Source organism: Elephantulus edwardii, unplaced genomic scaffold, assembly GCF_000299155.1.
Source record: "Elephantulus edwardii isolate Elephantulus edwardi_28Jun2011 unplaced genomic scaffold, EleEdw1.0 scaffold00003, whole genome shotgun sequence".
Lineage (NCBI taxonomy): Eukaryota > Metazoa > Chordata > Mammalia > Macroscelidea > Macroscelididae > Elephantulus > Elephantulus edwardii.
Genome location: NW_006399753.1, coordinates 36,161,812 through 36,175,250, shown reverse-complemented (window position 1 = coordinate 36,175,250; position 13,439 = coordinate 36,161,812). Strand labels below are relative to the sequence as shown.

The 13,439-nt window shown below is 39.0% G+C and overlaps 1 protein-coding gene and 1 pseudogene across 1 annotated transcript in view; one reads left to right on the top strand and one right to left on the bottom strand.

Annotated features, from left to right (window-relative positions):
- MGAT4A (mannosyl (alpha-1,3-)-glycoprotein beta-1,4-N-acetylglucosaminyltransferase, isozyme A) overlaps positions 1-13,439 on the bottom strand; it is a 142,656-nt gene that overhangs the window by 55,387 nt on the left and 73,830 nt on the right. Inside the window, exon 3 of the mRNA XM_006879371.1 lies at positions 6,620-6,760. Within this exon, the coding sequence (XP_006879433.1) occupies positions 6,620-6,760 (141 nt within the window). The remainder of the gene's footprint in view (positions 1-6,619; positions 6,761-13,439) is intronic.
- On the top strand, positions 10,365-11,667 carry LOC102864220 (annotated as a pseudogene).

Here is a 13,439-nt window from a genome sequence, read left to right as displayed (position 1 = left end):
ACTATGCAGCACTCAGAAACAACAATTTTGAAAAATACTAGTACGTTCACCTGATACTATGCAGCACTCAGAAACAACAATTTTGAAAAATACTACATAACTTGGGAGAGACTTCAGAACATTACGCTGAGTGGACTAACTTGGTCTCATGAGGACAAGTACTGCATAAGACCATTATTGTAAAAATAGAAGGATAACTTGTAAAGCATATATGAGAACCCCAAGGAAGAAGGGGTAGGAGTGGGGGGGTAAGGATGGGCAGGGGCGAAACCACAGGGTTAAACTGGTGGCTGAAGGGAGAGGATGAAGTAAATGGCAAGAATCAGGGTGAAAAGACTGAGCAATGACAGGCAAGGTCCAATGGTGATTAATTTTATAAATCTTAATGCATGGGAATGATGGTATGAAATACAATATGAATGAAGAATAAGGTGAAACACAATTTATACAAACTTTGATAAAATAGAATGAAAAAATTTTAATGGGAAGAGACTGTCTCATCTTTCTCCCTTAAAACCACTGGTGACAGGTGGCTTTGTGCTTAGCATGCAATATGCTGGGGCAATATCACCATGCATCCTTCATAATGCTCTAGACAGACTTTTTTTAAATTTTTGCTAGTTAGGATAGATTCATTTGTATTAAGAAGACTTTAGGAGATATTTTTGGTTTTAAGGTTAAAGGGCAATCCCAGGGCATTATTTTTGGATGTTCATCTAGCTTCCACGGCACTAGAAGGTCTATAATCTATTGTTGTTGTTATGTGCCATCAAGTTGCTTGCAACTCATAGCGACCCTATGTACAAGAGCTCTGAATGCCGTTCTATCCTGTGCCAACCTAGCCATCTCAAACACACTCATTCCCACCACTCCACTCACAGAATCGATCCATCTCATCGAAGGTCTTCCTCTCCTTTGCCGCCCCTCCACTCTGCCAAACATGATGTCCCTCTCCAAGGACCAGTCCCTCCTTGCAACATGCCCAAAGTATGTCAGACGAAGCTTCAGAATCCTTGACTCCAAGGAGCATTCTGGCTTCACCTTCTCCAGAATAAACCTGTTTTTTCTCCTAGCAGTCCATTGTATATTCAACACTCTTCTCCAGCATCACAGCTCAAAGGCATCAATTCTCCTTCTATCATCCCTATTCACTGTCCAACTCTCTGATGCATAGCACGTAATTGCGAAGACTGTAGCCAGAATCAGATGCACCTTAGTCTCCAGCCTGACATCGTTGCTCTTCAGTACTCTTGAGAGGTCCCTCACAGCTGACTTTCCCAGTACAATTCATCTCCTGATTTTCTGGCTGCTGTTACCAAGAGTGTTGACTGTGGAGCCAAGTAAACTAAAACTGTTAACTATCTCAATCTCTTACCATCCATACTGATGCTGCCAATTGGCCCAATGGTGAGAATCTTTGTTTTCTTGATGTTGAGCTTCAATCCATATTGAAGGCTGCAGTCCTTGACCTTCTGCAGCAAGTGCTTCAGGTCCTCCACAGTTTCAGCAAGCAGGGTTGTGTCATTCTGCATAACACAGGTTGTTGATGACTCTTCCACCAATCCTGATGTCACATTCCTCCTTGTACAGCCCAGTGTCTCGGATGATCTGTTCTGCATACAGATTGAAAAGGTATGGAGACAAAATACATCCCTGATGGACCCCTTCCCAATTTTGAACCACGTAGTGTCTCCCTCCTCTGTTCTGATGACTGCCTCTTGGTCCAAGTATAGGTTTCGCATCAGCACAATCAAATGTTCTGGGATTCCCATTCTTCTCAGAGTCAGCCACAGTTTGTTGTGATCCACACAGTCAAAAGCTTTTGCATAGTCAATGAAGCACAGATAGACATTCTTCTGGTATTCTTTGCTTTCTGCCAAGATCCATCTAACATTAGCTATAATATCCCTTGTTCCATGACCTCTTCTCAATCCAGCCTGCACATCTGGCAGTTCTCTGTTTATGTATTGTTTCAAACATTTTTGGATAATCTTCAGCAGAATCTTGCTTGCATGTGATATTAATGATACTGTTCAATAATTTCCACACTATGAGATTTGAAAATCTACTGTGTATTTTCCAACTTTTAGTCAAAGACTTTTGTCAATTCATTTTTTTACAGTGTATTTCAAAGTAAGTACTAATAGGTATCTTAAAAACATGTCTTAGTAACCTAAATGTTACACAGCAATACATAAGAGTTGTAAATGTTTCATATCAAATCTTAAAAGTACTTGTTGTTATTGTTGTTAATTGCCATCAAGTCAAGCACAACTTATACTTAAGCTTAAATTATATTGCTGTTGTTGTTATTGTTGTGCACCGGCTAGGCAGAACAGACCCCTAGCTGACCTTCTGGCAGGTTTTTAGAGGCAGTTAATTGCAGGAGAGGAGACTGTCCATCCTTCTCCTATAGAGCAGCTGGTGGATTTGAACTGTGTGCCTTCAGGATTGCAGCACAGCTTTTACCACTAGGTCACCAGAATTCCTCTATTATATTATGGATACTAAAAATACTTAAATCTCACAGAATCTTAAAACTAGAATAACACTTCTTGTTGTTAAGTGCCACGCAATCCACTACGATTCACATGAACAACAGTGACCCTACGAACAACAGATGTGAGCGATGCCCTATCCCTGACCAGCCTCACGATGTCCAACATGCTGGGGCTCATTCTTACCATGCCAATCTATCTCACTGAGAGTCGTCTCTTTTGCTGGCCTCCACCTTCCCTGGCCTGATGTCTTTTTCTAAGGACCTTTTTAATTTTTTGTACTTCATCCAAGACAGATTTATTTATTTATTTTAAGACAGATTTATTTTTATTCTGGCAGTCTGTTGGATATTCAGTACTCTTTGCTAGTGCATAAAGGTTGGAACCATAGACTGACTAGTGTATCACAGTTATTTTGCATGTGAGAATTGTTGTTGCTGTCCAGTACCATCAAGCCAAGTACTACTCATAAGTGATCCCATAAACAACAGATCCAAGCTCCACCCTGGCATGCATCATCCTTATCATCCCTGATACGTATGAGTCCATTGCCTCAGACACTGCATCACTCTCTCTCCTTGAGGGTCTTCCTCTCTTTCATTGATTCTCCAACTCTACAAGCCTGATATCCTTTTCTAAGGAATAGCCTCTTCTAACAACGTATCTACAATTGACATGACGTTTCATCAACTTTGCATTCAAGGGACATCCTGGTTGCATTTTCTTCAACACGTATGTTTATTCTTTGGAGAATTCATGGGATATTAAGTACTCTTGTCCAATACCATAACTAAAATGCATAGATTCCTCTTCTATAATCTTTATTCATTGTCTAGCTCTCAGACACATAGCAGTTGATTAGAAAGACTATGGCCTGAATCAGCATACTTTAGCCTTTAGACTGGCATCAATGCTCTTCAAGACTTTTGAGGGATCCCTTACAGTAGACTTTCCCAACGCGATCCAACTCCTAATCTAGCTGCTAGTATCAAGAGTGTTAACCATAAATACATGCAAGATGAAATCACTGACAATTTCAGTCTTTTCTGTATCTATCATAATGTTGTCTATCGGTCAAGTGGGGAGGATTCTTATTTTCTTGATACTGAGAAAGAATCCATATTGAGGGATGCAGTATGTGATCCTCTGCAGCAAGTGTTTCATGTCCTCCTCACTTTCAGAAAGCAAAACTGTCATATGTATAACTCAGATTGTTGATGAACCTTCCTTCCATCCTGATGCCACATTCCTCTTCATAAAGTCTAGCTTCCTGGATGATTTGCTCAGCATACAGACTGAACAGGCATGGAGAGAGGCTACAACATCCTTTCCTTGCTCTGTTTGGACAATATCTTCTTCTACTAAGGTCCAGCTCTGGTGGGCTAGGAATAAGAAGCTCACTGCCATCTCAAAAGTATGTGGTTTGAATCCATCAGCTGCTCTGTGGGAGATGGATGGGCATGTGACTTACTTCCTCTGAAAACCAGCAGGAGGGTTAGCTATGTTCTGATTCAGTGGCAAAAAACAATAACAAGTATAACAAATCCAAGTGTGGATAATTGAGAAGACCTTCTCAAGATCATATAACAAATTTGTGACAGAGATGGGATTCAAGGATTGTGTCATTGTCACATCATGATACTTCCTGCAATCTCCTAAGTACTTGAAAACCCCTAAGTACTTGTCTAAAGTTTATCTTTGAGGTGAGATAGTTTCTGGTGTCTATACCCCACATTTGGCCAATTCTATTTTGATATTTTATTTCCCAATTAACCAAAACAAAGTCAGTTTAAGAATACTAATGAAAGAGATCAAAGGTCTACTATATCAAGATGCATTAATAATAACAACTGGTGATTGAAAGTAAAAGTTGGAAGCCAAAAATGGTAGTTGCAATATATGAACCTGATAACAAAAACAAGGCTGTAAATGGAACAATTTGAGTTTGGTACAATCAATGATTTATTTATTGCAAATACCGTAAAAAATTCATACATAGTGACAATACACATAGATTTCACCTGATGGACTACATAGGAATCAAAATGACCACATCAATGGAAAGAGCCAGTGGAGAGACTTAATATCAACAGTCAAAACAAGGCCAGGGACTGGGTGATTATGGAACAGGTCATCAATTACTCATGTGCAAGTTCAAACTGAGGATGATGAAAATTAAACAAGTCCACAAGAACCAAAATATGATCATGAGTCTACCCTCCCTAAATTTAAGGACAGGTTTGATGTATTTAACATTAATAATCAAAGAACAGATAAATTGTAGGATGACATCAAGGATATCTTCCATAAAGAAAGCAAAAGATCATTACAAATACAGAGGGGAAAGAAAAGGTGAAAATGGATGTCACAAGAGATTCTGAAAATTCATTAGAATGCAGAGGCCAAAACAAAGGGAATAAATGCAAAAGTAAAAGAGATGAATAGAATATCTGAAAAGGTAGTTTGACAAGACAAAGTAAATTACTATAATGTGATGTTTGTTCAAAGAGTTGGATTTATAAAACCAAAAGGGAAGTATATGCTCAGCATTTCTCAAGTTGAAAGAACTGAAAAACAATTTCAAACCTTAAGTTGCAATACTGAAGGATTCTATGAGCAAAATCTTCAATGATGTAAGAAATTTCAAAGGAAGATGGAGGGACACACCATACCAAACAGAACTGGGTGACACAGAATCATTTCAGAAAGTAGCACATTATCAAGAAACAATGGTGATGAAGGAAGAAGTTGAAGCTGCACTTAAGGCACTGGCAAAAATAAGGCCTCAGGAATTGCTGGAATATCAACTAACATGTTTCAACAAATAGATGCAGTCCTGGACATGCTCACTAAGCTTTGCCAAGAAATCTGGAAGACAGCTGCCTGGTGAACTGACTGGAAGAGAATCTATAATTGTTCCTGCTCCTAAAAAAGGTGATCCAATAGAACATGGAAATTATCAAGCCATATAATATGAAGGAACAGAACATTGATAGGGTAGTCCCAGAAATTCTAGCTGGATTCAGAAGAAGCCATGGCAATGAGGGGGTATTATTTTTGATGTTTGGTGGATCTTGGTTCAAAGCAAAAAATACCAGAAAGATGTTTATCTGTGTTTTATTGACTATGTAAAGGCATTTGACTGTGTAGATCATAACTAATTATGGCTAATATTAAGAAGAACTGGAATCACAGAACTCTTAACATGTTGCCACACACTTTTTAAATTGACGACGGTGCTTAGAAACACATTTGCCGTCATTTGTGGCAACATGTTAATTGTGCTTGTGCCAAAGCTATAGATAAAGAGCTGCTGCCTAAGCACAACAAAGGAACACTGAGGAGTTTAAGATCAGGAAATGTGAGTCAGAATAGTATCCTTCCTCCATGCCTATCGAATTTGTACGTTGAGGAAAATATTCCAAAGGTAGACTCATCAACAACCTGCATTATGCAGATGGCACAACTTTGCTCAAAGTAAAAAGGACTTGAACATTTGCTCTATAAGATCAAAGACTGCAGCCTTCAATATGGATTATATCTCAATATTAAGACCACAAAAATTCCACACCACTAGACCAATAGGCAATAAAATGACAGTGAAGAAAATACTGAAGTTGTCAATGATTCCATTTTTACTTTGGCGAGGGGGATCCACAGATAAAATGAAATCATGGTAACAGCAGTCAAGAAATCAAAAGATATGTTGCTCTGGGGAAATCTGGTGTCAAGGAGCTTTCAAATGGCTAAAAAGCAACACATGGCCTTTTGAATTACTTGCTACGCATCTAAAAGTTAGACAATGAATAAAGAAGATTGAAGAAGAATCGATGCCTCTGAGCTGTGGTGTTGGTGAAGAGTCCTGAACACGCCATGGACTGCCAAAAGAATAAACAATTCTGTTTGGGAGAATTCTTGGCACCCTTTTTAGCTCTATGATTTTGTTCTATGGGAAATAATGTCCAACTCCTTTACACAAATACTTTACAATGAATCATGATTGCTGTGCACAGATTTAAAAAAAAATAAATTCTTTTCTGATCTGTTAGACTACAGGTTTCTGTTACACACTAAAACACAACTGAAAGTCATGGTGCAATCATATTAAGAATCAAACATACCTCCAGATCTTCCATTGCCAATCTGAACAGCTGGCTGGAGGCTTCCTTCATTTTGCAATAAGTGAGGCAAATGATAATAAATACTTGGCACTTGAAGAGATTTTTTGCTTGTTAACTCCTTTAACAGCTTTAGAGTATTATCTGAAATACAAAGTATAATTAACCCTCAGGAATACTTTTGCCTTGTAGAAGTGACTGATTTTACAAACAAAGTTGTACAAATTTATGAGAACTACAACTAGACAATTTTTTTCCTAACTTCATACTTTGATTAACAACATTATCATTTAAAATGAAAATACTGTTTTTATTATTTTAAAGGAAAAATCATACTTAAGCAATCATATTGTTACAGAGTCATGATGCTAAAGCCAAGATCAGCAAGAATAGTAGGAGAAGGTGGAATGAGATGCACCAGAACCCACATGCTACTGAAGAGACTCTAAACAGAGTATCTGTTTATGAAAACATAAGTAATAACAATAAGCATAGTGAATACCATTAACTTTCATTTTCTGCTATTACATTTCACCAAAATTTCACATGAAAGTTGTTTTTTAAATTAAAATAATTTAAACAGCATAAGTTGAGAATAATTAGTAGTATAGATCATGACTTTCAAATAGTTTTCATTTTCATTAAAGAACTAGTGAACTATTTAATAAGTGAAAACTCAGCAGTACAAGAAACATTGTTTCAAAATGTCAATAAATAACAACTTAATCTTCTAAATAAGGAAAGTGGCAGTAAGGATTTTATGCCTTCATACAAAAGTAACACAAATATTTAATGTAAAATAAAGGTAAGAACCTAATTTATAAAAGAAATACAGATGTCTGCAATACGTGAAATTAGGTGGCCTGGTGGCAAGAATCTGCTCTGCAATCTTGTAGGCACTCTGTTTGAATCCACCAACTGCTCTTTGGGAGAAGGATGGGCAGTCTCCTTCTGTGCGATTAACTGCCTCTGAAAATCCTCCAGAGGGTCAGCTATGGATTGGTTCTGACTTGATGGTACACAACAACAACAATGAACAAAGACACAGTTATAAATGTTGTTGTTAGGTGCCACTGGGTTGACTATGATTCCTAGCCTATGAGCAACAGATCAAAAGATACCAATTTAATATATTAGCTGATTTAACAATAATATTAAACATAAGATATAATATTAAATTTACTATAGTATTACATTTAAATTCTATTTAACAGATTAGCAGATTTAACAGTAATAATAAATCATGGCAATATGATAAATGTCTCAACCATTTAAAATATTAAAAAAATGTTTAACAAGACAGGATGCAATAAATGTTGGAGAGGATGTGGAGAGACTGGCTCTCTCATGCACTGTTGGCGGGATTGTAAAATGTTACAACCATTCTGGAAGGCAGTTTGGTATTTCTTCAAATAGCTGAACATAAAAATCCTATATGATCCAGCTATTGTACTGCTAGGAATAGACTCCAAGGAAATGAGTACTGACACATGAACCAAGATATGTACAGATATGTTCACAGTAGTGGTATTCATAGTGGTAAAATGGAAACAGGTCAAACTCTCTCAACAAATGAATGGATTGAGAAACACATTGACACAATGGATTCCTAATATGTAACACTAAGGAGTAATAATTTTGTAAAATACTATATAACACAGGAGAGTCTAGAGAACAATATACTGAGTGAACTAACTTAAGTCTCACAAAGAGACTGCATAAGACCATTAAGGTAAAATAGAAGGATAACTAGTAAAATGTATATATGGAATGTCCAGAAGGGAAAAGGGGAAGGAGGCAGGGAAAGGGGGTGGGGAAAGAGGAAGAATGGAAATTCCTAGGCTAGCAGAGTTTAGTGAGAGGATGGGAGGGGTGAAGGAATAGGAAAGGTTCAAAAGAGACTAAAAAAGATGGGGTAATAACAAACATAGATTAATAGTAATTATATGAAATATAATTAATATGAATGATTGTATGAAACACAATGTAAATTAAAAGACTGTATAAAACATAATGTATATGAATGAAGCATAGTGTAAGTGAATTATTGTATGCAAACCAATAAAACATGGAAAAAATCTGTTTCAGGCACTATGTGTTAAGAATTAGCAGTTATCAAAACAAAGATCTTATTTCTAAGAAAAATACAATAAAAAATTAATTCAGGTACTACCAGAAATGTGGTCAGATTTATAAACAAAGATGTTCATCAAAAAGTTAAGATAAAAAACCTGGTGTTGGGAGGATCACCAGGAAAAAAACCCTAGTGACCTAATTACAGAGAAAGATTTTATATACTTAGTATAAGATTAGGGAGCTCTGGTGGCCTAGAAGTAAGGGGCTGCATTGCCAAAGTGATTTGAATTCACCAGCTGCTCTGCAGGTGAAAGATGGGCAATTTCCTCCCATGCAGTTTTTTGCCTCTGAAAATCCACTGGTGGGTGAGCTATCTGTCAGTTCCAATGTGAAGGCACATACTAAAGAAAAGCATATATGAAACCAAGTCTCTCCCTGGAAGCAAGGATTCTGAAGCCCTGTCTCACATACTGGAATGTGACCAGGAGGGACCAGTCTTTGGAGAAAGACATCATGCTTGGAAGGGGGGAGGGACAGCGCAGGAGAGGTAGACCTCAGATGAGATGGAATGATAGAGTTATGGGGTTAGGTGTGTCAGAGTCAGTGAGACTGGCTCAGGATAAGGCACAGTTTAGAGCTATTGGGCATAGGGTTGCTATGAGCCATAGGCAATTTGATGGCACATAACAACAACAACAACACTAAATGAAAAAGTAAATTATTCTAGAAGATTATTAAAATTTGAGGCAACTAATTATACACATATATCAATTCAGTTTTTTTATTAATTGGAAAAGTACAGAAAATGACTGGCATTTATTTCTGACCAGAAAATTCTCAGAAAAGAAGTATCTCACAATCCTACCAAAAGCAATATAAGTTTAGCATAATTCCAATATAGATACCAAATTCATTTTTAAAAGAAATAGAAAAGGCAATTGGCAAGTTTATTTGGAGAGGAAAGAGAGCACAAATAAGCAAAGCACTTGAAAGACAAGAATGAAGTGGAACGCATAGCACTCCCTGATCTGAAAACCTATTACACAGCTGAAATAACCAAAACAGCAGGGTGCTGGTGCAATGACAGGCACACAGACGAATGGAACAGAATTGAGAATTGAGAAATTGACCCATCTATCTATGGTCAACTGATACTCGACAAGGAAACAAATCATATCACATGGAGAAATGAAAACCTCTTCAATAAATGGTGCTGGCAAAACTAGACTGCTCCCTGCAGAAAGCTGAAGCAGTATCAACACCTTTCACCATATAAAAAAAATCAACTCAAAGAGGATCAGAGATCTAGGGGTAAAGCCTGAAACCATAAAGATCATAAGGGACAAACTGGGACCAAATATCGAAGGCCACACCTAAGGTATAAAGAGGCTGATATGTATAGCTAGAAACACACAACCAGAAGAAGATAAGGTTGGACCTTCTAAAGATTAAATCTCTGTGAGCATCAAAAACTTTATCCAACATGGTGAAAAGAAAACCTACTGACTGGGAAAAATCATTTGGCAATACCATTTCAGACAAGGGTCTTATCACAAAAGTTTACAGAGCCTCCACAAGAAAAAGACTGATAGGTTCAACCGCTTGTCTTGGTGTCCGCAGCACCTTCCACTGCTTTCCTGAATGAAGAGAACCATCCTCCCAGAAATTCACCATGTCTATTTCAAAGATTCACACCAGAGAGATCTTTGACTCTCGTGGAAATCCCACTGTTGAGGTTGATCTTTATACTGCAAAACGTCTCTTCAGAGCTTCTGTACCCAGTGGTGCATCAACTGGTATCTATGAGGCTCTGGAGCTCCGGGACAATGATAAGACTCGGTATCTGAGGAAAGGTGTCTCAAAGGCTGTTGAGCACATCAATAAAACTATTGCACCTGCCTTGATTAGCAAGAAACTGAATGTTGTGGAACAGGAGAAGATTGACAAGCTGATGATTGAGATGTATGGAACTGAGAATAAATAAAAATTTGGTGCCAGTGCTATTCTGGGAGTGTCTCTTGCTGTCTGTAAGGCTGGAGTAGTTGAGAAGAGGTCCCCCTGTATCGGCACTTGCTGACTTGGCTGGCAATTCCAAAGTCATTCTGTCAGTTCCCACTTTCAATGTCATCAACGGTGGCTCTCATGCTGGCAACAAGCTGGCTATGCAGGAGTTCATGATCCTCCCTGTCGGAGCAGTAAGCTTCAAAGAAGCCATGCGCATCGGGGCTGAGGTTTACCACAACCTGAAGAACATCATCAAGGACAAGTATGGCAAGGATGCCACCAATGTGGGGGATGAAGGTGGCTTTGCTCCTAACATCCTCGAGAACAAAGAAGTCCTGGAACTGCTGAAGACAGCGATTGGGAAAGCTGGCTACACTGACAAGGTGGTGATCGGCATGGATGTTGCTGTCTCAGAGTTCTTCCTCTTTGGGAAGTACGACCTGGACTTTAAGTCTCCTGATGACCCCAGCAGGTACATCTCACCTGACCAGCTGGGAGACCTGTACAAGTCCTTCATCAGGGACCACCCAGTGGTGTCTATCGAAGATCCCTTCGACCAGGATGATTGGAGCACCTGGACAAAGTTCACTGCCAGTTCAGGGATCCAGGTGGTAGGAGACGATCTTACTGTGACCAACCCCAAGCGAATTGCCAAGGCTGTGAATGAGAAGTCCTGCAACTGCCTTCTGCTCAAAGTGAATCAGATCGGCTCTGTGACTGAGTCTCTTCAGGTGTGCAAGCTGGCCCAGTCCAATGGTTAGGGTGTCATGGTGTCTCATCGTTCTGGAGAAACTGAGGATACTTTCATTGCTGACCTGGTGGTGGGACTCTGCACTGGCCAGATCAAGACAGGTGCACCTTGCCGATCTGAGCGCTTGGCCAAGTACAACCAGATCCTCAGAACTGAAGAGAAGCTGGGCAGCAAGGCTCGGTTTGCTGGCCGGAAGTTCAGAAACCCTCTCGCCAACTAAGCTCTGGGCAGCCAGTTTCCTAGTCAGCTCATTAAATCTCTGCTCCTGGTGCAAATGGCAGCTCCAGGCATCAGACCAGTACTGCAGGGCCTCTGGTATTAACTCTCTTCCCCGTTCCTGGTCGTGTTCTTACTGCTTCATTAGAGCTGCTCCCGAAGCCAAGCTTGACCATCTGGAAATCTGAATTTGTCATCATGTGAGCGGCCCAAATCATTGTTTTTCTCACTGTGTTTCTTGCTGAGTCATGGGCCATGTGTACCACGATGTGATCCCCAAGATGTCAACAGGCAGCACCTTCAGTGGTTTTATGTACAAAATAAAAAACAGTATCCTCTAAAAAAAAAAAAGAAAGAAAGACTGATAACCCAATTACAAAATAGGCAAGAGACATGGAAAGACAATCATATGGCCAACAGACACATAAAGGAATGCTCAAAATCACTGGCAATAAGACAGATGCAAATCAAAAGCACAATGAGACACCATCTCACCCTGGTAGCAATGGCAAAGTTTAGCAGGACAGCAAGCAATGTTAGAGAGGATGTTAGAGAGGATGTGGACAGATAAGAACTCTCACACACTGCTGGTGGGATTTTAAAATGGTACAACTACTCTGGAAGGCAGTTTTCAGTTTATTCACAAAGCTGAACATAAAAATCCATATAACCCAGCTATTCCACTGCTAGGAATACACTCCAAAGAAATTAGAACTGAGAAACAAATGGAGATTTGTACACCAATGTTCATAACAGCATTATTCACAATCATAAGAGCATGGAAACAGCCCAAATGTCCAACCACAATTGAATGGACTGAGAAACTGTTACACATTCCACCTGATGGAATACTATGCAGCACTCAGGTGCAATAATTTTGAAAATTACTACATAACTTGGGAGACACTGGAGGGCATTATGCTGAGTGAACTAAGTCTCATAAGGATAAATACTGAATAGGACTATTATTGTGAAAACAGAAGGATAACTAGTAAAACATGTTTGGGATCTAAGCGGGGAAGGGTTTGAGAACAGAGGGGTCAGGGTAGGCATAGGGGAAATCATAGGTCACATAACTTGGTGGGTAGAGGGAGAAGGTAAAGGAAATTGGAAAGATCTGGTGGGGATCTGGAAAGAAAGGGTAATGGTGGGCATATTTCAGTGGTGACTGATTTTCCCCCCACAAGGCTGCTTTTAAAATTTTTTTTTATTATTAAATTTTTTTATTAATGATTTTTTAATGCAACATATATCTTTTTTACAACACATTCTTTCCATTTAATTCCTCCCATTCATTCATTGTTGCATATATGGTGATTTTATAAAACATAATTAATGAGAATGACTGTATGAAACAACGTGAAAGAAGGATAGTGTGAAACACAGTGTATACAAACTTTGTATGCCAACCAATTCAGAATTTTGAAAAAGTTAAAATTAAAAAAAAAGAAAAAGAAAGAATAGCATGAAAAGCATGAAGCAGTAACCAAGTGGAAGAGAAAAATAGAAGTTGAGAGCGCACTGACACCATCTCAAACAAGAAAGCACTTGGGGGGGGAACAAACCAAGAAATCTCTCTTAATCTCCTCCCCCCCATCTCTCCCTCTTTCATCTCTTCCCTCTCTCTCTCTCACACCGAGCCTCTGAGTCAGAGACACCTAACTGACCCTCCATTGGGTCTTTTAGGCTGTGAATCACACAGGAGGAGACTGCCCATCATTCTCCTGAAGAACTTCTGGTGGATTCCAACTGCCAGACAGATTCTACCTTTGGATC